The sequence below is a fragment of the Hoplias malabaricus genome, chromosome 4 (genome assembly GCF_029633855.1).
Source record: "Hoplias malabaricus isolate fHopMal1 chromosome 4, fHopMal1.hap1, whole genome shotgun sequence".
Taxonomy (NCBI): domain Eukaryota; kingdom Metazoa; phylum Chordata; class Actinopteri; order Characiformes; family Erythrinidae; genus Hoplias; species Hoplias malabaricus.
Window position 1 is genome coordinate 61,404,110 of NC_089803.1, and position 27,782 is coordinate 61,431,891.

Below are 27,782 nucleotides of genomic sequence, written 5' to 3' on the forward strand. Positions count from 1 at the left end.
CTGTTTTGAATGAATGACTTGATATTGAGGTTAGTGTCTATAAGGAAAGTTTATTTGCTATTTGATGTGGAGGCTGTATTTTATAAAGAAAATGTGGTTTTCAGCTGAAAATGAACTATTTGGCGACTGGTGTTAAGAGTTTAGAAAAAGTATCTTTAGTATTGGTAAACGCTTGTTAGCAGTAAATTTATGCAAAATTGTAGGTTTCGTATTCTTTTGATGGTCTAAATATGACTACTACTATTTATTGTAACATTGTTATTTCTCTCTTTTCCCAGATGAAGAGGAGGAAGAGCAGGTCCCTGCAGACATGGGCACATCGGCTGAAGCCATGCAGGTGTCTCTGGGCGAGGAAGAGGATGGTGAAGATGAAGAAAATGACGAAAACTGGCTGGGTCCGCGAAGGTCAGATAGCCCCAGACCCGAGGGTCTTTTACCCGCTGCTAAGCGGCCTCGTTTGGGCACGAAACCCGGCTCCAGTCCAGAATGGAGTTTTGAGCCACGGGAACCTCTCAGCTCTCTCAATGCTCAGCATGTGCCTCACTCCCCTTCACCTCCGCTGTCCATTGAAGCATCTCGGCCCACTGCAGCACCACCCACGCCAGGCCACAAACCCAAAATCGCCACGCTGTCCCCGGCCCGCCAGAAAAACAAATCACCCAAAAGAGGTGGTTGTTCTGCATCCTCTGGGAAATCTGCCCGCCCTCTGCCAGTGACTCCGCCCAAGAGCACTCAAAAGGCAGGAAAGAGGTCTCCTGGAAGACCCAGAAGTCCTCGAAGCCCACGGCCAGGACCTGCCCATTTAACGCCAGCCCAGTTTGGGCGAGGCTGGTTAGGGCCTCACGCTGAAGAGTTTCCTAACGAAAACCAGTTCAAAGGCCAAAATACTAAAGAGGAAGCTATTGAAGATTCAATTGCAGCAGTGATAGAGCGAGTGCGTAAAGACGAAGCGGGCCCGGTTGACCCGTTTGCGTACGATTCAGGCTCGGACAGTGATGGGCTTAAGAGTCCACCAAAACTTGGACCCAAGCACACACAAGGCCTCAACATGCCTAAACAGCCACTTCTTCCTGGCAAACACACTCACATTCTTGGTGCTAAACAAGTAGCCACGCCCATAGCACCTTCGTTAACCACCCCTAACCGCTGGACTTTGGATGACTCCATAGATGAGGTCATTCGAAAAGCCAATCAGGGTCAACCTGCCGCGCCCCATTCACCTCCAGAACCTACCTACTTCTCTTCGCCCTCCGAATCCCCGCCTACGCCACAACCACCTCTAAAACCGCTCCAGGAGCGAAAAGATCTGACAACCACCCCATCCCTCATCAAGAAGAAACTCAAGAAGGACGTGAAGACCAAGCTGAAGAAAAAGGAGAAGGAGCGGCTAAAGGAAAAGGGCAAAGACAAGGGCAAGAGCAAGGAGAAAAACAAAGAAAAGAAGCGAGAGAAGGAGCGAGCGGGGCAGTCGGAAGAGAACAAGTTGCCGTGGCCCGAGTTACCGCTTGCCATTGACGAGAGGAGAGACAACATCGGGGGTGGCAAGAAAGAGAAGGACAAGCACAAGGACAAGAAGAAAGATAAAGAGAAGAGCAAAAAAGACAAAGACAAGCGAGACAAGGGCAAAGAGCGAGTAAAGGAAGAGAGGAAGTTGTCTCTCGGGGCCAAAGAAGCTGCTGCTGGAGCTCCTGCATCTCTTACTCTCTTTAGCCCTTCATCCTGTCTCCGCATCCCCTCGATGCTTCCCCCTCTCCAGCACATCCTTCCCGAAAAACTCTTCCATCCCAAAGAGGTCAAGAGCAAGGAGAAGGACAAGAAGAAGGACAAGAAGGAGAAGAAAAAGAAGAAAGACAAAGAGAAGGAGCGTGAAAAGGAGCGTGAGAAGGACAAGGAGAAGGAGCGGACCCGTGAGAAAGAGAAGGACAAAGAGGAAAAGAAGAAAGACAAGGAGAAGGAGAAAAAGGAAAAAGTGAAAGAAAAGGAAAAGGAGAAACCTAAACTGGAGAAGTCAGCTGTAATGGTAAGAGCAGGATGAGTACACATAAATCCCCAGATCACAAAGTCTCTGACCACAGTGTTACTCATGGACATCCAGATAGTCTTTAATTACAGATGCAACACATTGCATAAAGCTTTTCTAAGACCTTTTGGTTATCAGTCACACAAGTATTAGGGTTTCACAAAATGGGATAATATACTACTTCTGCTAACTGTAGTTACAATCTGAGCGTTATATGATGTCACAGGTTACTCCTCATTTATTTATTTATTTATTAATATAGCTAAACAATTTATTTACTATAGTTTTTAATTATGCAATACCTTTTGCATTCAGCTTGCATTCTTTATGAATAAATGTGCTTTTTTTTCTGTAATGGATACACAGCTATAGGCATAAATTTATGGAGGAATGTGTGGCTTAATGCTCCTGTAATTATAACTGGGCCTTATAACACAATGCCCCCAGTAATTATTCAGGAAACTATTGTTTGTTTATAAAACATAGCTGAGATTATGAATTATTCCTTATATAATTAATACTACCTTACTACTCAAAAGTAGTGGCGAAACAGTTAGTGTCCAGGGTCCTGTGTTGTGGTATCAAACTCTGCTTCAGGTCACTGTGAAGAGTTTGGCTTGTTTTCCCTGTGTCTTCACAGGTTTCCTCCAACAGTCCCACAGTAGATGACAGTGAATATTTATGAATGTATGAGTGTGTGGTGTCCTATAATGGACTGGTGCCACATTCAGGGTGTGTTCCTGCCTTGAAAGGGTTTCAGAAAATGAAATACATTGTGTAGGTCTAATCAACAGAAGCACTGTGCACTTTTTTTTTTTTTGCTAGAGAACACAGGCACTGTCAGATTTGTGTGTGTGCTTTTCAAGATGGTAGGTAGATTACAGCAATGACATTTACATTTTTCATATTTGGCGTTCAGTTACTGCCTTGAATCCTGCAGCTTCTTCTTTCACGGCGCTTACAAACACACAAACCACACACACACTCACTCTCACGCACATCTGTACACATCCACACAGAGCTGTCAATCTGTGTGCAAATCAAACAAGGGATAATACTCACACCTCAGAGCCTCTGTTTACCCAATCCACAGACCATTTTAGTGTGCATGTCTTTGTGTGAGTCAACGATAGAGAAAGATTGTGTTAATTCCTCTTCAGCAAACTCGTCCTCTAATGTCTTTTCACAATCCAGCACAGACGATAATGCATGTACATCACATAAGATCTTTCAGGATTGATTTACACAGCTAAGTGTAGAATTCCATTCCTCTCTGTCTTTTTCTCCCTCAATAATTCACCCCTCTCTCTGACCCCCCTTTTTTTTCTTGTGCTTTTTTTTCCCCTTCTTTCCTGTCATGCTGCCATTGCTAGATGGGATACAGAAAGAGATTTTTTTTTTCCTTTCTCTCTTTCTATCTCTCTCTCTCCCTCTCTCTCTTGCGCTCCTTCTCCTGCTTAAATCTCTTGATCACTTTAATTTTTTGCAAGGCTGCTTTGCTGGCGTCCAGGATGAAGAAGAAGGAGTGAGAGAAAAGAGCGAGTGGCAGAGGAAGAGAAAAGAAGGAGTGTAGAGTTAGGGGCGGTTTATCAGTAGCTGCCCTGAGGTATGTGTGGAAAGGACTTAAATCCGCAGAGATTAGCAGAAAAATGCCGTCCGTAGCAGTAAGGGGCTTACGCCACTGGTTGTATTAGTTCAGGTGAAAAGAGTATTGCGTTTACATAAAAACTGGACAAATCCAGGCACAATGCCTCCGCCATGGGGCCACACAGGAAGTCCACTATCTCTGGACCTCCACCTCGCCGCCAAAGAGCAGCTTTCGGACAACCGTCTTCCACCAGTACTGCTGCAAAAAACACACAATATTTCTCCTTGAGAGAAAGTGGACAGAGATGGAGGAAGAGACACGGGAACAGAATATATTTCTAACAATATAGGGAATTTATAGATTATAGAGTGATAACATAGAGGAACCATTGTTGGTGGGTGCTGTGAAAAATGTGTGAGGTATGTTTTTTTTAAACGTATTTGAAAAAACGTTTTTAAGCCATAATGTAAATGGTTATATACAGATTTCATACATCCAAGCTAAAGCACCAATTAGAAATGAATGGTTTTATATGCTCACACAAATACCCAGTGTAAGGTTCTTCAAGTTCTTTTTTAGAACCTTTATTTTAAGAGTAATAATACATATACTGTTGGGCAGTATAACGGTAATACTGTATACCGCGGTATTTTAAAATGTGGACGGTATCTCAAAATGAGTGCTGAATTTAAAAATCATGACTGTGTGGTGTGTGTCAAATTTCTGTTCTGTGTGGTTAAGTACAAGGCCAGAGTTTATGGGAGCTCACTGACTGCTGATGTCACAGTCTGAAAACAGGTGGGGAAAAAACACAAGCCCCGTAGTGCACCAGAGTTGTGAGTTTAGTGCTGAGTTTGAGTTGAAAGATAGAGGAAAGAAGCTGAAAACAGTAAAAAAAAAAAAATACTCAGGAGACACTTCACTCAACTTCATGCTCACAGGTATTTATCCTCTAAATATGTGCGATTTGAACTCAGTTCGCTGGAAAACCATGTGCTGTGGTGTGCTAAACCACTAGTGCCTGTTGTCTGGCCACCTCTGCTTCTAAACAGTGTAGAACTGTCTTATTTAACTTATTTTCTAACTTTCCTGTTCCTCCAGCACAAGTCACAGAAATTTTCTCTCTCAGAAACGGGTTTTATTGTCAACATGTGTTTTGGTGTGCACTATCGGGCTTTGCTGAGCCGAACTGCACAGCATAAAAAACACTTGACTTACAGGTCACATGCAGCCTGACAGTGCACACCCCACACATTGTATTAACGTATACCGTGTTAAAGTTTTGACGGTATAAACTATGGATAGAGCCCATTCCTTGTTTTTGCTACAAATCTATTGCAGTGTTATTAATTAATATAACAGCCACCTAAGTAGTAATGACTGTCAAAGTCTTTACTAGGCTCTCATGATTGAATTCACTACTAAAGAGCTAATTGAGTGATTGCGTAGTGTTTAAGAAGGCCAATTTCAAGTTACATCATTCATAATTATTCAAACTTAAAAAATATATATATTTTGTACCGTTGTGAAAAATTCTTTAACATGCCAGATGAGCTCATTTAATCCAGTGTACATTAAAGGAAATGACATATGGTTAGGTGTGTGAATCCTTCTAATCACAGTATGATATTTTGTTTGAATCGTTCAGCCACACAGAGCATTCATGCTGTAGAGTGTGAAAGGGCCAGACAGAGAGTGAGTACAGAGATGAATGTGCCTCAGAAGAGCTGGTGGAATGATCATTGTCAGTTCCACTTATCTAGGCTATTAACGTCAAGATACAATCACAAAGTTCAGAACAACAAAGGGCCGTACCTCAAGATGCAGTATCAAAAATGCTGAAGAAAAGCACTGAGAGTTAGTTTCCTGCCTAAAAGACAGACCCAAATGTGATCTGTGTGTGCAAGGAACATCTGTGTCTTAAAGATCCAGGTATCAATGCTCTGCAAAATGTCAGACAAATTAGACCTCCCATCACTGTGGCAGCACAAATTTGTGTCTCGGAAATAAAATCATTATCATAATAATAAAAAGTTGCATTCATAAAGCACCTTTCAGATACCCACCATGGCTTTACCTAAATTAGGGGAAAAACAAAAAACAAAAACTTAGACTGAGATAAAATTACACAAAAAACAACTGAGAGAAGCAATATTTAGTTTTAAAAGAGGAGAATGAAGAACAGCAGCAATGTTTGATAATGAGTTTCATAGGTTGGGTGCAGCTGAATGATCTACCCGTTGCAGTAAGTAATCTGAACGCAGGCACAGACAAAAGACTACTATCAGAAGACCTGAGTGATCATGCAGGACTGTAGGAGTGTAGACAAACAGATAAACAAACCGTGCAGAGATTTTTATGCTAGCTGGAAAACTTTAAACTGAATATGGAGTGGGACAGGTAGCCAGTCTTGCTGATAAAGAATTGGGGTAATGTGCGCTGAATCTTTAGAATGACATAGAACTCTAGCAGAAGTGTTTTGAAAGTACTGAAGGGAGCATATAGTTCTGTTAGGAAGGCCAGTAAAAAAAAGAGTTGCAGTAGTCTTAATGAGACGAACGCATGAACCATTTCAGCTTCTTTTAAAGGTGGAGAAAAGATTTTTTTTTAACCAAGAACCTAATATGAAATTTGAAGTAAAATACAAAAAGCTCCCCCAGATTGTGAACCACAAAAAAAAAAAGATTTGTATTTTTCATAATCCAAGATAAGAGTAAGGTCTGAGAGTTTTGATAATGCGGACTTTGGGCCAATGTGCAGAACTTCAGCTTTATCTGTGTTGAGTTTAGGAAAGTTGGCACATGTCTTTTATTTAAGATCACAAATGCAGGATTAGAGGGCAGAGGGTGGCAGAGTGGAGGTTATTTTGGTGCTCACATAGATTTGTGTTGTAGGCATAGTAGTGGCAATTAAAACCATGTCCACACTTGAACTTATCAAGGGGTAGCATGTAAATGATGAATGGAAGAGGGTCTAGGACTGAACCCTGGGAAACTCATTTTATGTAATTTAACATGGCACAGCTGTTTTTTTTTATTTATTTATTTATTTTTTTTCTCTTTTTCTCTTAGCTTTCAAAATCAGGGTTTCTATATGTACAAAATATAGAAAAACAAATTGCTTTGCAATTTGTATTTACAACATTTTTAAACCATTGACTCTAAAACTGTATTTCTTAGAATATTTGAATGTCAGTTTGGACTGGGAAAAAAAACAGATTTACAAAGATGTTTACAATGAGTTTAACCTATTGGAGAATAGATTAAAAATGTTTTTGAATGTTTTTTTAAGAAAATGTCAGTTTTAGCTTGTGTTAACACAAGAAAACTATATTTATATTGTCTTTAAATATTGTGATATTGTTTTCAATACTCTCCAGTCCCTTCTCCCTAGGGTTCTGTGGTAAAGTTGTAAACTTTGGAAAGTCATCTACAAGGTAAAAGTCCAAGCGCATGCGGTCTCTTTGTGTAGAATATTGTATAGATTCCATCACCTGATCCTTATGGGTATGTTTTTAGTTCAAGTTCAGACTTGACACTTGAGAAGAGTCTCTTCATTCTCTGTAATCTTCGCTCTGATTGAGCACTCTTTCTCAGCTCCTTAATGGCACAAAGAGGACCTTGCGTTAAATTGTATTGTGTTATACCTCATTATTCTCATGTAAAACATTTTTTAAGAGTTTGATGTTCTTTTATGTCGTTATCAATTCTTTAGCAGTTCTAAAGAACGATTCTAGTCGTCAGGTCACATTGGCCATGGCTTTTTACATCCATTTAGGAGCTGATAAATCAATTTGCACAAGGCTGTACCTCTTTTAAAATGTACCTTAGATTTGTGTGTGTGTGTGTGTGTGTGTGTGTGTGTGTGCGCGCACGCGCACACTCAAATGGGGAGCAAGCGTATGAATAAGAAGGGCTCATCGCGATACAGTGTGGGTTAAGTAGCATGGGGCACTTGTAGGAGAAAGACATTGCGCCCACCTCCTCAACCACTTAAAGACTAATTAACATAAGCAGATAGCACTATCTGAACCTGCCATTGTGGGTGACCCTGAACGTGTGCTTGCACACACACACACACACACACACACACACACACACACAGGTCTTATCGTGCAGGTACAGGGCCCCAACTCCTTCCTTTGGGAGGTTGAGAAGTGTGTGTGTGTGCGTGTTTGACGGAAGTATAGGTGTGTGTGAAAAATGCTGGGTTCCCTGAGGCCACTTAAAGGAGTGTGAATTCCTTCAGGTGAAAGTGAGCATAGTTACGATTAAAGTGAATCTCACCCAAAATCTCCATCTTACTATTAACTTACTAATGCAGTTTATATATCCACAAGATAAAAACTATTGAATAACATTGATTATCTCCTAACAACTGCACATCATTGGGTGGGATGTATTAGGCATCAAGTGAGCAACCTTGAAATGTACTGTGCTACAAGTAGGAAGAATGGGCAAAGGAGGGGTTAAGGCACAATTGACAAGGGCCAAATTGTGATGGTTCTATTGTTTTGTCAGAGTTTCTCCAGTGCGGTGGGTAGGGATGGGGGTGCTCTCTCAGGCCGTGCTTATATCTCTGAGCACAAAGTCCAGTGAATTGAGCTAGACACAGCCCAACAGTGCACACTGACACACGTGTTGATGATAAAACCAGTTTCTGAGAAAGCAATCCGATGCTGAAGGAACAGAAAAATTAGAAAATAAGCAAAATAATACATTTTGAAACACAGCTGGTGCTAACAGACACTTGTGGTTTAGCGCACAACAGCAGATTTTTCAGCAAACTGAGGCTCAAAACACACATATTTAGAGAATAAAGCTATATACCTGTGAGCACAAAGTCGAGTGAAGGTTTTTTTGAGAATTTTGTCTGTTTACAGCTTTCTTCCTTTCTCTTTTACTTTTAACCCAAACTAAGCACTAAACTTACAAATGCGGTGGGCTACTGAGCTTGTGGTTTTCTTCACCAGTTTTCAGACCGTGACATCAACAGTCATTAAGCTTCCACCGTGCCCCTTCCCTGTGGTTTGCTTAAATGCACATGAATATTTTAGCTGACTTTTAAAGGCACAGAAAGTGAAATTTGACACACCACATACACACCATAAATACCGCCCTCAGTTTGAGATACCGTCCACATTTTTAAATACCTTGGTATACAGTATTATCGTTATACCGCCCGACCCTAGCGGTGGATAATACCTAACAAATTAGGCACAACTTTTGAATCAGCCACAAAGGTCATGGCTGCCCAAGGCTTATTGATGCACAACGGGAGTGAAGGCTAACTTGTGATGTTTTCAGTGAGTGATAAATGTTCCTGTATGATAAACTGTATATTTAATAAGTTGCAGTAGACTTAAATATCATAAATATCTTACATCCCAGCATTTAAATGCAGTTTTGAATTTGAATCACCTTTATTTGGTTTAGTGTTAAAAGAGGAATGGCACGTTCCTTTGAAACTCTGCACACTTAAAAGTGACGGTTCTACAAAGGTTTTTTTTAGTAAAGAAAATGATTCTATATAGAACCCTGAACACATGAAGTATGCATGGCTCTTTGCGTTGTGAAGGGGTTCTTCAGATTGATGGAGAATGTGCTATAGAGGGTTCTATGTAGAAAAAAGTTCTATATGGCACCAAAATTGCTATTCTTTGATAACAAGATTGACATCATAACAATAGGAGAACCCTTTTTGGTGCTATATAGAACACTTTTGGGAGAGGTGCTATATAGAACCATCTTTAGCACATTCCCCATCAGTTTGAACCTCTTCACAATGCAAAGAATGCTTTAATCATACAAAAGATTCTTCATACGTTCCAGGTTCTGTAAAGAACCATTTCCTTTAATAAAGAACTTTAATATAAAACCTTGATTTTTAAGAGTGTAAACATATAGCAACTGTAGTGAAACACTATTAGTGTGATTTTTAACAGCGGTTAATTTTAACAAGACTTCATTCATTTGTTTATTGATATTGCAAAGGGAATTTTCTACACTGTCCAGCTTCATAAAGTTGGAGTCTTACTGTCGTCCTCTCAAAGTCCTTGGTTAACTTAAGAAGTGGTGGTGGTAATCAAATGAAGTACAAACTGTGGCTGAATCATTTATAGGAGTTTAGAATTGCAGTCCTGGTATAGCCCCAGCAGTGTCACTGGTATATGGAGAGGAACTGGGTTGCCAGTTCTTTTCCATGTCTTTTCCTGAAGTGGATATGTGGTGCCTAGCATTAAAATGTCTTATGGACATCTTTTTTCCTTTTTGAACCCCCCACAGCAGGTTTAGTGTTTGCGCACATTTACTAATTCAGCGGCTAACACACCTTCTCACGCTCCCATTCTCAGAATGATGCAACCTGCCAGACATTTCTCTCCAATTCTGCTGATGCTGTTTCTCTCCTTTCTTTTGTAAAGAAAGAAAGGGAGAGGGGCAGCAGTCGAGAGGACGATGGGTACAGAAAGAAAGAAATATCAACAGAAAGAGAGGGGGGAGAGAGAATGAGAAGGAAGAGAAACCAACAGAAAGGAGAGGGGAACGAGAGACAGACAGAAAATAGTGGAAGTGGAAGGGAGAGAGATGGGGAGAAGGCAATGTTGTCACAGCTGAGCTGAGAGATTTAGCTGAAAAACAGAAAGCTAAGAGAGACAGACAGAGACAGAAAGGAAGGAAAGGGGATACAGAGAGAGAAATGAGGATAGACACCAACAGAAAGAAAAGCGGGATGCAGAGAGAGAAAGAGGAGGAGCTTACAAATCTCACAAAGGGGTTTTTGTAATAAATGCAACAGAGGGACAATAAAAACAAAAACATTAAAAGAGGAGAAAAGACATGTTTCTGTGTTTAAACAATTAGCAGCAGCAGCTTTGTGGCGGAGGGAGAAAAGCAGCAGCGCCACAAACACAAAGAGCTGCTCACTCACGCTTAAGCCTGAGAAAACAAAAACAAAAAAACACAACCCCAACCCCACCAGAGACTCTCTCTCTCTTTCTCTCTCTCTCTCTACACCCTGCTCCTTCTCCCCTACACCAGAGCATCTCTCTTTTTTTCTTTTTAAACATCCTCCTTCCCTATTCACTTTTTTAAAGGTTCTTCACCCTTATTCCATTTTGTTTTTTTGTCGTCACCATCCTCGTCTTTTCATCTTTCTGTAGGGATTGCTATCCACCCCCCCCCACCCCCACCCCCACCCCTCCAAACTTGGCCTGTGTTATTGGCAGCATTAGAGCTGGGGGGTGGGCTTGGGGGGCTTCCTCTGTGCCATTGACACTGCATGTGAGCTGTATTGGATTAGCTCTATAGCTCCATGTTATGTTGTCCCTGTGTGCGTTTGTGTGGGTGTTGGAGAAGGAAAAAAATGGTCCTTTTCTGACAGATGACATTTTTCTCTGATATTATTAAATGACACAATCCAGTTCAGTAATAACAACATTCTCTCTTTTTTCCCCTTCTGTTTCACTCTCCTCTCTGCATCCTTGTTTTGGTCTTTCACTCTCTCCTTATGCGCTCCCTTTTTTCCCTCCTCTATCCTCTATTATCATTCTCATCCTTTTAGGTACATCTTTGTTTCTCAATCTTTTTTCTCCCTCTCCTTTCCACATTCCCCCTTTATTCTTTTTTCTTCTGGTTTTTCATGTTCCCTATTTTTTCTGGTCTCTAATTCTTCTTCTTTTTCTCTCTCTCTCAGGTAGAGCCTCCTGTTGTTCCTCAGTCTCCGGTCATTCCCAGACTAACGCTGAGAGTTGGAGCAGGACAGGATAAAATGTAAGTTAGTCCCTTGCTTAAACACACACACAATCTCTCTCTCTCTCTCTCTCTCTCTCTCTCTCTCTCTCTCTCTCTCTCTCTCTCTCTGTCTGTCTTTCTCTTTCTTACTCTGACAGGTATTGGTCAGCTCTCTGTGTGGTCAGAGACTGTGTGTCTGCATGCAGGTGTGTGTTTCAGTTTTTGGGTCATGTGACGTGTCCCTGATGGCCTGTGTGTGTGCACACATGCACTCCTCCGGCTGCACACTCCTATCAATAGTCTCAGTGTTCACATCACTTAACCCCCTCCTTTAACATACACATGGGCTGCAGGTAGGAGCGTAAAAATGAAGGCTAGGATAACTGATCTATTTATTGACAAATATTGACAACTGGCATGTAAAAGGTTAGTAGAATTGTGTTAGCTCAATTCTTGGTGATCAGGAAATGTTCACACCATGGGTTTCACTTGGAAACAGGGAAATGTTTCACTCTAATGCATTGTTTTAGTAAACACTAAAGGGACACTGATGATGAGGATGGAAAGATGAATAGTAAAGATGTCTGTGAAGTATTTATATAAGCCATAATTCAGTCTCTTCTTATAGACTAAATACTGTAGCCAGTGTCATTCCTATATGAGGACTTCAAGATGTAAGCTGGTTTTCTGTGTTTCTAATGCTGCAAGTATACCAACACTACTACACATTCACTTGATATCATAAGACTGATAGCAAACTGTTCAGTAGGTAGGTAGTTGTTTGGTACCATAGAGGAACCATTTTCGTTTAAGAGATTGTGTGTGTGAATAGGGCTGAACGATATGGCCAATATTTATATCACTATTTCTAAATTTCAGTCGGTATGATATAATTCTGATATCGCAGAAGAACTGCCCAGAACAAACAATTAACATGAAATCACTGTCAAACATAAACCTCTGGGCACTGTTAATATTCATATTTTTAAACTAACTTCAAAATTGAGGGCAGTGAACTGGGCAGTGCCCTGTCACAAAAAAAAAATCACTGACAGATGCTGTAAATAATGTACAATGAAATATTGAAAATGTGTTTGAAAGTCATATTATTGTTATTGAAACCTTTTCATATTGTGATATACATTGATATTAAATGATTGTCCAGCCCTAATTGTGTAGATCCTTTTAAATTTTTCAAAATCCTTTACTGAGTCATAAGGTTCTTTACCTATTCAAACGTATTATCAAAAACGGTTCTTTATGGAACTCAGAGTGGTTCTATGGCGTTGCTCTAATATCCTTTTGCAGAACCTTAATTTTTAAGAGTGTATGACAGTGAATACATTCAATATTAGACTTAGTCTCATGAGAGTCATTATTTTGTGCAGAACTAGTTGGTTGCTTGTAGCATTGTGTTTAGCATTATTTGTATTTTGACTGCAAAACAATATAGTGATTCGGAGGGACATTGTAAATAAGGGTAGGTTCAGCTAATTCATAGTTGAAAGATTTTTGTCAAGATGGCAGTGAATTTCAAGAATGTCAGTTTTTTTATACCATGGACGTAATCTGCTTAGACCAAGAATTCCTTAAATTGGCATGACGCCAACTACAGTAAGACGACTTCAGAGGCCTGTTTTAATTTATTCAAATATTTGGAATCCAGATACCAGTGTATTGTATTGGAGTTCTGAATTTGTGAATGTTCACCCTTAGCTACAGGTAAGACTGCGTGTGTGTGTGTGTGTGTGTGTGTGTGTGTGTGTGTGTGTGTGTGTGTGTGTGTGTGTGTGTGTGTGTGTGTGTGTGTGTGTGTGTGTGATCAAACACAGCTGATGTATTTGAGTGTGTTTAGACTCTGCTTTAATGTTCTCCCTCATCCTCACTCTTCCACCACCATGCAAGACAGGAAGCATTTGTGTGTGTGAGTGTGTGCATGTTTGAGTGTGTGTGTGACGACAGGAAGGCCTTTATTCTGCAAGTGTGTATGAGCGTGTATTATGTCTGTGATGTCAGCTTGCTCTATTGTATTATTTTCTTGCACCTGTACACTGCTCTCAGAACATAATCAGCTGGCCTTTCAATGTGAGTTTATAGAAGAACAAAGCTCTAGATATTGTTTATGTTTGAAGCAGGTTGTGTGTGTGGTGGTGGGGGTGGGTGGGTTGTGTTTACTCTTTGCCTTTAAGTCACTAACCTCAGAATAACACAGTATAGTTAGCATTGTTCAGGAATAAAACATGACCTACAAGTTCACAAATTCATTTGCTGATACTTTATGAAACAAATCTTTTGCTTTCTTCAGGTTTAGCAACATTTAAGAATGGTTAAAGCATCAACGGCCGATGTTAAATTTAACAGTGATTTGGTTTCTGATGTTTTACATGTTATTTGTGCAATTTACATAAGCTGTAACTTTGACTGAATTTATGCGTATAAAAACACATATTGCTGTAATGTTTGTAATGAGTGAGTTTTTATATTTGTGCGTGAAAGAGAAAGTGTGTATCTGAGAGTTGAGCAAATATTCTCGCATGTTCAGTTTACCTGAGTCAATATTTAGGCTACAGTTCTGCCAAGTGAGAGTTTATAAGCAACAATTTTAGCTTTTGGGCTTTCTTATTTAAGTACCTTCAGGGAGATATTCCTACTATTAAGTCCATGTCACTTCTTCCTTTAACGGATGTCAACTCAGACTACAATTCCAAGTTTTCTGATTATTATTATACCTTTTAAAACCAGTTCACACATTCCAGAACATTCATGCAGTTTTTTTGCACATGCATGCAATAGGTGATATATATAGAGAGAGATGGATGAAGAGAAAAGGAGCAGGGTTTATAGAGAGAGTGAGAGTGTGTGTGCGCATGTGTTGGAGGTGTCATTCGGATAAGGCATAAATAATGACTGTGCGAGTGTGGGTGCGTAATCAGAGCTGGCCGTTTGACACGCCCCTTCAGGGTCAACACCACGGCGACCAGGGTTGCCCACTCTACGTGGCCTTGTCAATCAAACTAATACCTTGCTACAGCAGGGGGTCAGTCACTGCTTTACACTCTGTGATGGATTCCCATCACTGAGCACACAGACCTTTGGAGAAATATTAAAGAGTGAACTCCTCTTCACACAAAACACAGATGCAAGTCTGTGTCCTCACAGTGGTTTTATTCAGTTATTGTACATTAGTGGTTTTCATTCCTTGTCCTTGTGGGCCACTGCCCTGCCCATTTTAGAGATTTCTCTGCTCCCAACACACCTGAGGCAACTAATAAGTTAAACAGAGAGTGATTGAGCGAGGAGAACACTACAGCAGGGGAGTGGCCCACCAGGACCAGGAATGAGAACCATTGCTTTTAGTTAACATTCAGTAGGCAGCAGGAATATCATACACTGTTTTTCCAAACATTTGTGGACACTCTCTATAATTAGTTAATTCTGTTGCACTCATAGTGCATAACTGGACATACATGTTCAGTTATGCACACAGTTGGTATAATCTCAGTCAAAATATGAAGTGGGAGGCTCAGAGGGAGATAAACATGAAAATTGGATCACAAGTGCCAGATAAAATGGGTATAAAGACCCCCCCAGGGCAGTGCAGCATAATTTTATGTCATTTTTTAAAGCTGTCTCTCTGGTATATTCTTCTAGAATGTATTATGGATTATTGAAAGTAATCTCTGTGTCTTTTTCTCTCTCTCACTTGTTCTGTTTCACTCGTTAATTCCACAAGTGTTCTATTGGTCTAGAATATAATATGAATTCTTTAAACTTCTCTCTCTCTTTCTCTCACTCTCACAGTGTTATCAGTAAGGTATCATCTGATTTGGAACCATCTCCTCCTCCCTGTCGGACCCCCGTGTCCAGGGCCGGTCCAGGGGCTCGTATGCGTTCGCCTCCAGTCTCTCTTGCCCCTCCTCCCCCTCCTCCTGTTGCTGTTGTCCCGGCTCCCGTTGCCCCACCTCCTCGTGTCCCAGCAGTGCTGCCATCTCCCCCACCGCCCCCGGTTCTCCAGCCCCAAACCCCGCTCGGACAGGGCAAGACCCGTGGCTGCAGCGTCGTCACAGAAACTGTCAGTGCTTACGTGGTGAGGAACATCATCAACATGAATAATTTGGTCAAATTTGTTGTACATAAAACCAATCATAATTCCATAACTAAAGGAAAAACAATACCAAAATGTTACATGTATAAAATCTTCATTTTAATTTATTAATTCTCAAAAAAAACATTATTAATGAGAAGAGGTTTCTGCCTGGGTACAGTTATGTTTTACTAATAGTAGTTCATGTTTGAATTGCCCCAGATTCGAGACGAGTGGGGCAATCAGATCTGGATCTGTCCTGGCTGTAATAAACCCGATGATGGAAGTCCCATGATTGGCTGTGATGAGTGTGATGACTGGTACCACTGGTAAGAACAGCTGAAAACTATTTGTTCTTTTCTTTTTGGTAGCTATTTTTTCCAATTTTCAGCATAAGATTTTTAAATGCATTGTCTCAGCGTAGATGTATGATATGGGAAAATCATCTAAATAGTTTTCTTTTCTGTAACTTCTTACACAAGTCTACTATTATTCTAACATGGAAAGCAGAAGTACAAAATAGGATAAACTTCTTGGGGTTCATACTTTTAACTAATAGAGATGAAGCAGGCTTCAATAAAACACAGATGAAACAGATTGTGAATATTCCTTTGATACATGACACTTTTTTTTTTGTTTTGGGCCGTTTTGTAACATGTTGATAAAAGTATTTTCACGTTGTCGCCAGTGGTTTCATGTTGCCTCCAGATATCCCCAAAGTTTAATTAGATTTTTTTTTATTGATCTGCCAAAATCTGCTTTAACATTTTGTTTAGTGCTCATATCATTTGCTGAGCCAGTAAACAAGCAGCCGTATACATCACACACGATGGAGTGTAGGAGGCAAAAAAAACAAAACACAAACAAACCAGAGAAAACATAACCAGCATCCCCTGCCTGTGCTTTGGCAGAACCATAAAGACATATGGAATCATCTTTTTAGATGCATTTGTGTTTTTCAAAGCTCAGAAACACACACAGCATCTGTGTAATGATCAAAGCTGAATGATCTGCTAGTGAAACACATAAAGACGTGAGGGAATGTACTACAAGGCGGGATTCGCTGCTTACAAAGCTACCTGCCTCAGTTTAAGGTGGTTCTGATCTAAATCCTGGAATTTACTCTGATTTACTCAGTGCTACCTTAAGCTGAACCTTAAGCTGCTCCATGTCTGTCATTTAAAGGTAAACGGGGTCATTGGTCACTTTGTTTTGTCAACATTTTCAAATATGTTCTATGCAAATTTGCGATGCCAGTATATGCAAAGTCCTAGTTATACAAGAAACATGTTTTATCAAATTCAAATGATTTTCATTGCTTCTCGTCACAGGCGAGAGTGAGCACACACAGCAAAAAAAGAACAACGGACAGTAGACTGAATACTGGATTAAGAAATGTATCTATACACAGCAACTGTAAAATCTCACCTCATACCAGTATAACAAGCTCTCTCTCTCTCTCTCTCTCTCTCTCTCTCTAGGCCATGTGTAGGTCTAGTAGCAGCTCCTCCAGAAGATCAGTCCTGGTTCTGTGTGAAGTGCGCTGGCAAGAAGAAAGACAAAAAAACAAAAAAGAGGAAACGTAAAGCGCACTGATCTTCATCACCTCTCTCTCTTTTTCTGTCGCTCTCCCTCTCTTTTACTGTTTATACATTAATGCCATTTTTCAGTTTCATCCCTCTTATTTTCCCCTTTAAGTTGATTTTTTGTTTCCTCTTTTTAACTCGGTCACTGTAGTCATTTATGTATTTTTAAATGATATTTGCAGAAGTCTATGTTAATTTTTTATGTGGATTATCCTCCCGTATGTCTATATACTGATCTTTATACTGAAGCCAGTGGATATTCAGTTGTGTGAGGGTCCAGATGAAAGCCCCTGACATGCTTTCACACACTCTTTTTTCAAATATGTGCTGTCTCATCAGAATCACATCACATCACTGAAAAAATGTCTGTACAATAATCTGCATTTTTAATATTGTTGTTCTCATTTATTTAGATTGGAAGTGCAGTTTCCTTTTATTATGGATTCAATTAAAAGCTGTTTTTTCCAAGCCCTGTTGTCAGTGTTTTTACAGGAATGTGGGAGATGTTGGGGTTGTTCTGTTACCATTTCTACCATTAGAACTACTGGTCTTTTATTGATTTACAGTTATCAACTGTAGTTTGTTTTCAAATGAAGTTTTTAAGGTGTGCTGTATGTGTACATTTATATTGCAGGAATCTAACTTTTAATTACTTAAATCTATTGAATGTACTCTATTTACAGGAACAGCTTTTAATGACATGGTACTGGAACCCATTTTTAAACCCACCAGCAGCAAGCAGCCAGCTGAATATGAATTAGTAATTATTTTACAATGATGCCATTATTTTTTTATTGACATTTGGTAAATGTTCATGCATTAAAAGCAACTTGATGTGTACATTTCAAATACGGATGAAATTTAAATGTTAATAATGGACGTCTGAGGATGGAAAGAGTGTTACGAAGGTGGGTGACTTTAATATTAATATTTACCTTTAACATTTTTTTTTTTTACATTTTTCTCTAAAACATATTTAAGGACCAATTTCGAACATTTGTCATATGAATTATTGAAAATAATCCAGAATATTATTTAGTCTCCTTGTCTTGTGGCAGTGTCAAAAAGGGTTATGTTTAAGATGGAGTAAAAAGAAAGAACGTGGAGTTGATAAAAGAGTCAGTAAACTTTTCCACGTTGAATTGCTGGGTTTATGTGCGAGGAACAAAAGCCACGTTGGCCTTTCACTTATCTCTTCCCCGGAGTAAAATACCTGCCTTTGTGGCCGTGCCAGGGCCAATGTGTGTTTAAATTACATGCTGTAGCTTTTAAGTGTTCCAGTCCACCTGATGCTCCAGCTCTCCTGTTTCCTAAGCTTAGTGACCGCTGATCAGCTCACAGTGACCAGGCCCTGGGCCCTTATCCTCGTCCTGTAAAAACCTCGCTAAATATCCCCCAGCTACCTGTCCTTCCCGGATAATCACACACAGATGCAGAGGCCGGAGAGAACCAGGCCTTTCAGTCGCTCTCCGATCATCTCTCTATGATAGCACTATCAAAGAGAGAGCAGCATTTTATTCCTGCCTCGTTATTTGTTTCAAAGGCACGTTAAAACCCCCTTTTCCAGCAAACGGGAGCAGTTTACACAGATAAGAAATGTCTTCCACATGCAGACGGCCACTACAGAGATATGACGTTCCTCTGATCACAGCTTTTGAGGAATGTTTTGTGGGGGGGCTTTTTTGGGGGGGTTATTTTCATGGGGTCATTCGATTGTTTTTATACTTTCGGTTGAATCTTAAGTTTGAACACTCCTCGTCAATAGACCTGGTTTGTTGCCTTTGTAAGTTGTGAGCATCCTCAGTGCTTAATTGAAATTAGCCATTTTCTGCACAATAATTTATTTTGGATTAAAAAACAAAAAATGTATGTCTTAAATATTGCCCAGGCCATGATTTACACTTTATTTTCTTCCAAACTTTATTTAAATGAAGAAATTTGACAGTAACTGGGCATTTAACGTGCAGATGTGTGTTTTCTGTAGAAGATGTTTTCCCGTATTTTCACTAAAATAAATGTTAAAATTTTAAATAATTAAAAAAATTAAAAATATAAAATAAATATAAAATGGCTTTTTTTTAACTCCCTAATATGTCTCTCTTACATTATACATACGTCAATATTCAATAGTTTAGAATCACAATTTTCAATAATGTACAACCATGATTTGTTTATGTTTTAAATAATAATATGGATACAGGGTAAACGTATAAAATTATTTCATACTTAGTAAACTAATAATAAACAAAAAGATGATTAGACCATGAAAATGTACAAAACTATGGTTAGAACAATATTTATATTTAAAAAGTGGAGATTTAAAAGTGAAAAAAAACAACATAAATTTGTAATTACAGTCCCAAGTAATTTATTTGTTCATAAAGTTTTAAAAATAATGAATATATCTAAAAAAATTGTTTTATCTAAATTTAAATGGACTTTAATGTATATGATATGTCTGATACAGGACATTAAAATATTATCATATAAAATATATTGTTAATTATTTTTAAACAGTGAGACAGTGTTGAAATGGCGTTGTTCAGTCTAGAAAATTTAGTTGGTCCTATGCAGTTGTCCAATTTATTTATATAGCTTTCGTACACAGAAAAAATCATATAAAACAAACATGTTTATGTTCTTTGTGGTTTGTGTTGATGCACACAGACCTGTGGAGGGTTGCCATGATATTCAAACAATGCCAGATGTAAGAACAGAGAAGTTTAATGTGTCAAAAGAGGACATGCATTATACATCGGTCAGACATATAATAAAGATGACCTTCTTGTTTGGACACTCACTGTCTATTCTCGCTGCTCCACTGACCAGAAAGTGGCACTTTGTAGCTCTACAATTACACAGTGTAATCCATCTGTTTCTCTATATACTTTGTTGTCCACCTTTTACCCTGTTCTTCACTGGTCAGGACCCACACAGGATCACCAGGAATCAGGTATGATTTGAGTGATGGATCATTCTCAGCAGTGATACTGATGTAGTGGTGATGTTTTAATGTGTGTTGTGCTTGAATGAGTGGATCAGGCAACAGTGCTGCTGGAGTTTTTAGGGTAAAAGCGGGTTAACAAAGTATGCAGAATAAAAGATTGACTACAGTGTGTAATTGTAGAATCCCATAGTGCCCCGGTATGTTCGGCTGAGCTGAGAGAATAAAAACTGAGTGTAACATGGAGTGTAACATATTAATGATGTAGCTGCCTGGTGTATGTCCAAACATTGTTTCTTGGAATCAGTGAATTCAGCTGCTTGAAAGTGTGTCCATTGGGTGTTATCTCCACAGAAAAGCATGAACTGCAATGGGGCACACTGGAGCAGCTGCACATAAGTATTACCATATTCCATGCCAAGCCTGGGATAACCACTGCCACCCCCATCGTTGGGTTTTGGGCTGTGAAACTGTTCTCTGGATACAAGTGGGCATATAGACATGGAACTAATCAACATTAGTACCTGACTTCACTTAAACTAGTGGCTGCAAAGTGAAACCTCACAGAAATGGTTAAAAATGAAATATAGAGCTTTCTCTGAAGAGTAGAACAAATCATGCTACAAAAATATTGATATATAGATAATTTATTGATTGTCAATTTAGCAGCCAGTGCCTAAAATATAAACACAGTTCAGTTACAATTCAAGCAATAAACAAATACATACAGGAACCCAAAAGGTAACTGCACACTCTACAGCTCAGGATAGACCTAGGGAAAGAAATGTACCTTAAAAATGTAAACTACAAATAAATGCAATATTTAATCTGGTGTTCTGTGGCACAGTGGGTAGTGTTGCAGTCTCACAGCTTTAGGAGACCTGAAGGTTGTAGGTTCAAGTCCCACTCTGTCTGTGAGGAGTTTGGTGTTTCCTCTGGGTGCTCTGTTTTCTTCCCACAGTCCAAAAACACATGTTGGTAGGTGGATTGGCGACTCAAAAGTGTCCGTAGGTGTGACTGTGGGAGTGTGTATAACCCTGCGGGGGCCTTGTGCCCCGTGATTCCGCTTGGGCTCCGGAACCACTGCAACCCTGAATTAGATAAGCGGTTACAGACAATGAATGAATGAATGAATACTTAAACTACATAAATATGCTTAGATTACAAATGTTACATAAACATAGCTATAGGAATATAGAAATCTACAAAATATATAAGAAGGGACAAATAGGCAGTTCAAAGAAGCACAAACAGATGAAAATGAATGAATATATGAATAAATGATCAGATGTCCATTCAATTTTATACAAATTAGGGGCGTGCTTAGACAAGGGTGACCAGATCTGAGATGGTGAAAAAGAGGACACGTCTCCGGGGAGGTGGGTGGTGGATGACTACTGACGTGCAGACTGACCAATTAAATGTTTACAGAGAAGGGTATCGACCAATAACGGTAGCTCTACAGTCAGATCGTCCAATCAGAAGATTTTAGTCTACTTCACCACTTCCCCTTTTCACTCAAGCGAACCAATCGGAGTAGGGGAGGGCGGGACTAGTTTGTGAAGGAAACTTCTCGAAGTTCTATGTACGCTCTAGAAAAACAAAATCCCGGACGTCTGTGAAATTCCGCCCGGACTTTTTTTAAGTCTAAAAAAAGAAGACATGTCCGGGTAAAAGAGGACGTCTGGTCACCCTATCTAACTAAGTGTTCCAAATGTGGTTTGGATAGTAACTAAATATACATTTTTGTAGTTGGTTAGCGAGGACCTTGTTTAAAAAAATTAAAACATCTAAACAAGCATTAGCTAAACTAATGTGTTTTCAATTTAAACCCAACCCAGTAACTAATTGTAAAAATATTATTATTTATATAATTATTAATTATATAATTATTAATTATATAACTGTATAGTTGTTATGAAATGCATTATTAACAATTAATGAAATACACGGGTCAGTCATCCAGTAACATCTCTTACTTTTTACTGGGGAATGTGCCCAGTGAAATGTTGCTAGATCCCACGGCCGTAGCTGAGCAGTGTAACAACACACGTCGCGCAAATTTACTACAGGAACTTCATTTCCCACAATGCACCATTGTCTTTCCAAACGCTTGAGACGTAAACCTAACGGTTTCAGCCAGAGCCAGTTCAGTTTTCGCACGGACTAACGGAAATTTCAAAGAAAGTCAGCTACGCCACAGACAAGGTAGTGGTCGCTAATAGATATACATTTGGTTCATGGTCACTTATAACCGTATACTTTTTTTAAAGTAATATAACACCACTAAAACAAACAGTCTGACATTACTTGCCCTTACTATTATTTTCTGTGGGCAGAAAACAAGAGTAACACAATCTCTGAATCGAGAAGAGTGTTTCTGAATCGTTCGGTTCCAGACAGTGCCAGTTAAATTAAGGACAGCAGAAGGTAAGTAATTACACAATTCACTGTTCAGAGGAAGACATGAGGAAGCAGTTTTACTCAATAGTGGTGCAAAACTGAGAGGATTTATTCCGTTTCTGTTTTTATTTGTTCAAGAAAGGGCACATAAAGAAAATGAATGGAATAAATAAACACTTCTTTAGTGTACATTTGTTCATTGTGCATCCATGGCAGAGTCATCTATTTAGTCTTTAACAGGCTTTTTACTAGATTCACAGTTGTGGCCCTCTAAATTTGGTCTGTGGCCCAGTACAAAAGTGGTCTAGAATCGCCCCTGATATGAATCCTATAAATGATTGCAGTCAGTAAACTGTAATGATTTTGGGGCTGAATTACGGTTATATAACCCCCACACTGCTGCTAACCTGTAGCTTTTCCACATCTGGAAACTGGAAGCCTTTAGATTTAAAAGCCATTAAGTGCCTGTACTTCAACCGCTATAAATGTTCAGCACCATTTTCATCAGCCAACTATTCCCTAAGAAAATCTTTACTAACACTGGCTAAAGACACCCGATGGACATTAAAGGGCCCATATCATGTAAAACTGAATGTTTTTTTTTTTTTTTTTGAAGTCAAAGTTTTTGTCATTTTAGTCTCACAATTACAAACTAAAGTTACTGGTTCAGCAGTTCAAATTTTTAAATGAGGCAGCTGATTAGAACATAGGCTATTTACAAATATGATTAATTTTCCAAAACCTTCTGAACACTTATTTCTCCTGCATTGCTTCCAAAAAGAAAATAAATGTGGAGCTCTTCTCCAAAGGTGTTAAATTTTGGACAATTTGCTGTGGGGAGTTGATTGAATTTGATACCTCCATATTGTTTCACACTCTGTAGTTTATATACTTTATTAAACCTAATTTCTCCCTAATATCAATAATGCCACTGAGAAATTCAGCCTCCCACCAATTGGTGGCACTGTGGTTTGGTGGTAAACACATTTGCTTCTCAGTGCTGGGGTCTTTGGTTCAAGTTCCATCTGGGTGGAGTTTTCCTGTTCTCCCTGTGACTGCATGGGTTTTCTCTGGGGTCTCCATTTTCCATCAACAGTCCATGTTCCAGTGGAGGTTAGATGAATTGGTTACTCTAATAGCTGTTCTTGTGTGTGTGTGTATGCCTAGATCTGGATTGGCGCTCTATTCTGGGTGAACCCCCTAGTGCCCATTGCAGTCCTCCAGGTGGATGGTCGTTCCTGGTTGAGAGTATGCTTTGCAATTTTGGCTGCTGCTCCTCACCAGTGTGTGTGTGTGTGTGTGTGTGTGTGTGTGTGTGTGTGCATTGAGTGTGGAGTGGAATGGAATGGCACTATACAGTGTTGAGTGTGAAATGTCTTTGGGTTTGTAAAAAGGTGCTATATAAGTGTAACTATACATAAAAAGTTGCCATCTACCTCAGAATGGGGAATCTGTTATTGTCTGTTTCATAATTAAAAGAGTGAGAAATACGTTAATTGATGACTTTCCTCTGAACATTTTGATATTACTACCTATGTCGTCTTGAAAAATAAAACGATAATCATTCAGCTGCATGACCACGAGTGATATCAGTTATTTCTGTATACATATCAAATCTTTTCAAATTCAAGACAAAATAACAAACCAGTAGAAACACAAAGTGCAGACCCTGTGAAAATGAACAAAGCAGCACAGCCCTAAAGCCAGTGTTCATAAAATGGCCTTAGACTCTATCTAGCTCTATAAGTTCCACAGGGGGGAGATGACTGTCTGAAATCGCTTGCCTAGCTATTTTCTGCTTGTAATATATTTCTCAGATTATTCCAGTCCAGAGCACAGGCCTCTGGCTGCAGGTCGCAGTGTGTCTTTCTAACTGTGTCTGAAAATGGATTGTTTCATTTTCTTCTCATTTTAATGAACATCAAAACCTCTCTCTTGGCTTGTTTATCAGGTTTATGTGTAAAATCGGCCTTTAAGGCTTTGCCTAAAATGATCAGCTCTGAAGTTGTAAAGATGACAGGCCAAATGACTTGTGTACACTTGCTTATTTCATATTTGCAGGGTATTTCTTGGTAGATGCTGCCTCCTCACTTCAGAAGCAGCTTCAAATGTTTTTGTAAAGTTTTTAACAGATTGCTGTGAGAATTCGGTGGCATTCATTACAGGTACACAAACAGACCGACTGATCTATCCCCAGTCTATTGGATGAAGCTCCATCATTCCAGAGAACTGTACCAGTATGCCACTTGACACTGGGGGTTTGTTTCTACCTTTAGCAGACAGCTGGGACAGAGCATGGTGACCTTAAGGATATTTGAAGCTACTTCAGTGTTTTCCATTTCTTTTGTTGGTGGGTGGGTTACACTAGCCGGTGTTGGAATGAGAAGTGTGCACTAGAAAGTTTATTTAAAAGTTTGCAGTGCACTTGTGTGCTGAAGAGAACACAGCTTTTTATTCCATCCTCTCTCAACCCCTCACCCTTATGTTCATTCATTCATTGTCTGCAACCACTCGTCCAGTTCAGGGTCCCAGTGGATCCTACCCGGAATCACTGGGCACAAGGCAGGAATGCGTCCTGGAGGGCACACCAGGCCTCAGGGCGACACACACTCACACATTCACTCACACACTCACCCCTTGTTATGTTGAAGTGATATTTTGTAATTCAGAATCAGTTCTGCTCCACTTCAGCCGCAGTGTAAGCTCATGTCTTTGTGGATAAAAGTTACTTTGTCCAAGCATTCTGACCCAAGGGAAAAAACAGCGGGGAGGGGATTAAGGTTTTTTTTTCCCCCAGAGTCTGATCTAATGAAGACACTGCTGTGCTCAGTAAACGAACTTTTCTTATTCTCTAAATTCTCAGATGTCATATTAATAAGAGTTTAAAATGACACTATTAGACAGGTTCATTTAGGTCCAGTCATTTTACCCACGATACAAGCATTCTCTTAATTTAGTGATCAGAGGATCAAAACCTTGTAGCTGATATGTGCCTAAATATCATCGCTGTCCAATTACATCATGTATCTCCATTTTTGTTGATCTTACCATTCCTAGAAAGTCTATGGTTATTTCAGCAAGAAAATGTAACACAATGATAAACATGCCTCAGTCTAGAGGTTAGAGGAATGGGTTTGTGACCAGGAGGTTGCTTGTTTGTCTTTTGGGTTGAGGGAGTGAAGCAACCGCACCTTGCCCTCCCTCATCATCCACGGCTATAGGGCAGTTGAACATGGCACCTAACCTCCAGCTGCTCCCTGGGTGCTTTGGTTGAAACTTATCAACCTCAGATTTCATATTTGATGTGTTGTTTTTTTTCTCAATGATGGACAGAGCATTTCGCATTTTGTTTAAACCACTGTGTATCAGCTTAAGACAAAACTTTTTAAAAATAAGCTACACAATGGGTGCAGTTTTTTAAAGCGTGTAAATAAACAAATGTTTGAGTATAATGCTTGGGAATGCAAAAAGTAAAAGTATATAGAACAGAACTAAAAATTAAATAGTGAGTGACATTGGTAAGAGGGTAAATAAACCCCTCCCCTCCATCCCTCCGTCCCTGATATAATATTTTCCACAAAGCACCTATTTGAATTTGAAAGCAGGCGATTCTCATTTTAATTACTTTAATTATCAAACGAGTTCAGGAGTTTTAACAAATCTGTGAAAAAGCCTTGCAGTAATTTCTCTCTCTCTCTCTCTCTCTCTCTCTCTCTCTCACACACACACACACACACACACACTCTCTCTCTCTCTCTCTCTCTCTCTCACACACACACACACTCTCTCTCTCTCTCTCTCTCTCTCTCTCTCTCTCTCACACACACACACTCTCTCTCTCTCTCTCTCTCTCTCTCGCTTTTGCTTATATTTAGGTTATTCTTTGAATAAAAAATGTTTCTGAAACATCAGTGTTATCCTGGCCTTGAAATAGAGATGTTTGTTACTTCTTTCTTTATGGGATGCCCTGAGCGTGTGTGTGTGTGTGTGTGTGTCCGTGAGCTTCACCAACAGCTTCTTTATCAATAGTTTTGAGCTTGAAAAGCAATTAGAGACAGAGAGGGGGTAGAGGGGGTATGAAATCTAAAAACGTTTTTTCTTTTAGTTAAAATATTTATTTATTTCCAGAGATTTTTTCGTCTTTCTTTCTCTCACTCCCCCTCTCCACCAGCCTGGAGCTCCATCTGCAATTAAATGAGAGAGAGAGAGAGAGAAGAAAATCAATAGCCTGAACAGTGTTGCGTGTGGTTGTGCACGAAGGTTTATTAATAATTCATTATTAAGTATTTATTTATTTTATAATCTGTCTCAGGAGGCTGAGTTCTTGAAAGTGCCATATGAAGATATGCTATAGGTTTATTAAGAAAGCTATTCCATGGTATGTTGTTATGTTTTATTATGATTGTACCTGCTTGATTGATTCATTGATTGCTTGAATGAAGGTTTTTATTTATTTGCTTATTTATGGAAGTAAGTAAGTAACTGATGGTGTGTCCACTTTCCCCAAATCACACTATTATCACACTATTATCTGCCTAATCCCCCCATGCACTCTTTCTGAGAATGGAGTGTTCCTGATTTTTAACATACATTCGTAATCCACATCTAATCCTCCAACATCAGTACCTCACCTCATTAATGCTGTTATGGTAGAGTTCTATCAAATCCTCACAGCAATGTTCCAGATTTAAAAGAGTAGAAGTGGTTACAGCAGCTCTGTTGACTCTCAGCGAAGCCCTGGACGGGCCGGAGTGGATCTTTTGGCAGTAGAGTGTATAAAAGGGTTTTGTATTTATCTCAACAGACACTGTGTGAAAGAGTTTGACAACTTTGTTGTGTTGATTTATGTGTGAAAACTTTGCGCACAATTTTGGCTTTATTTGCTTCTGTTTTTAACTGGAAATAACATGTGTAACCTTAAACCACAGGTAAAAACCCCTCTAACAAAACCCACCGTCAACACACACACACATGCACGGTATCGCGCTGGCGCTGCTCCGGAGATTCTTCAATTTCCCATCATGCAGCAGGTCATACATACAGGATAGATAGATAGATAGATAGATAGATAGATAGATAGATAGATAGATAGATAGATAGATATTTACTCTCAGAGTAGAGATTTGGGTGGACATGTAGAGAAAGGAGGGAGAGGAGAATGAAAGGCAGAAGGGAGAGAAAACAAAAAGAAAATATTGTGCAGTGGACACGTAAGAGAAAAAGAACAAAGCCTGAGCGAGAGCAAAAGAGTGTGTGTGTATGTCTTTGAAAGAGGAAAGGGCAGTTGATCGGAGGCAACACTGGTGCTGATGCTGCGGGTGCGTTCACGACTTTATTATTGTGAAAAGAGAGAGAGAGAGCACATCATAAGCGCGTGCACGACTTTCTGACGACCTTTCGGTTGCAAATGGTAGAAAGAGGGTGGGT

General features: G+C 39.6%; 1 protein-coding gene across 3 annotated transcripts in view; it reads left to right on the forward strand.

Moving 5' to 3' along the window:
• The window catches only part of taf3 (TAF3 RNA polymerase II, TATA box binding protein (TBP)-associated facto), a 65,198-nt gene extending 47,738 nt beyond the window's left edge, over positions 1–17,460 (forward strand). For all 3 annotated transcript variants that reach the window (XM_066669993.1, XM_066669995.1, XM_066669994.1), the window contains 5 exons: positions 279–2,020; positions 11,301–11,377; positions 15,140–15,425; positions 15,645–15,751; positions 16,904–17,460. In XM_066669993.1, the coding sequence (XP_066526090.1) occupies positions 279–2,020; positions 11,301–11,377; positions 15,140–15,425; positions 15,645–15,751; positions 16,904–17,018 (2,327 nt within the window). In that variant the 3' untranslated portion in view covers positions 17,019–17,460. The remainder of the gene's footprint in view (positions 1–278; positions 2,021–11,300; positions 11,378–15,139; positions 15,426–15,644; positions 15,752–16,903) is intronic.
• The last annotated feature ends 10,322 nt before the right edge of the window (positions 17,461–27,782 follow it).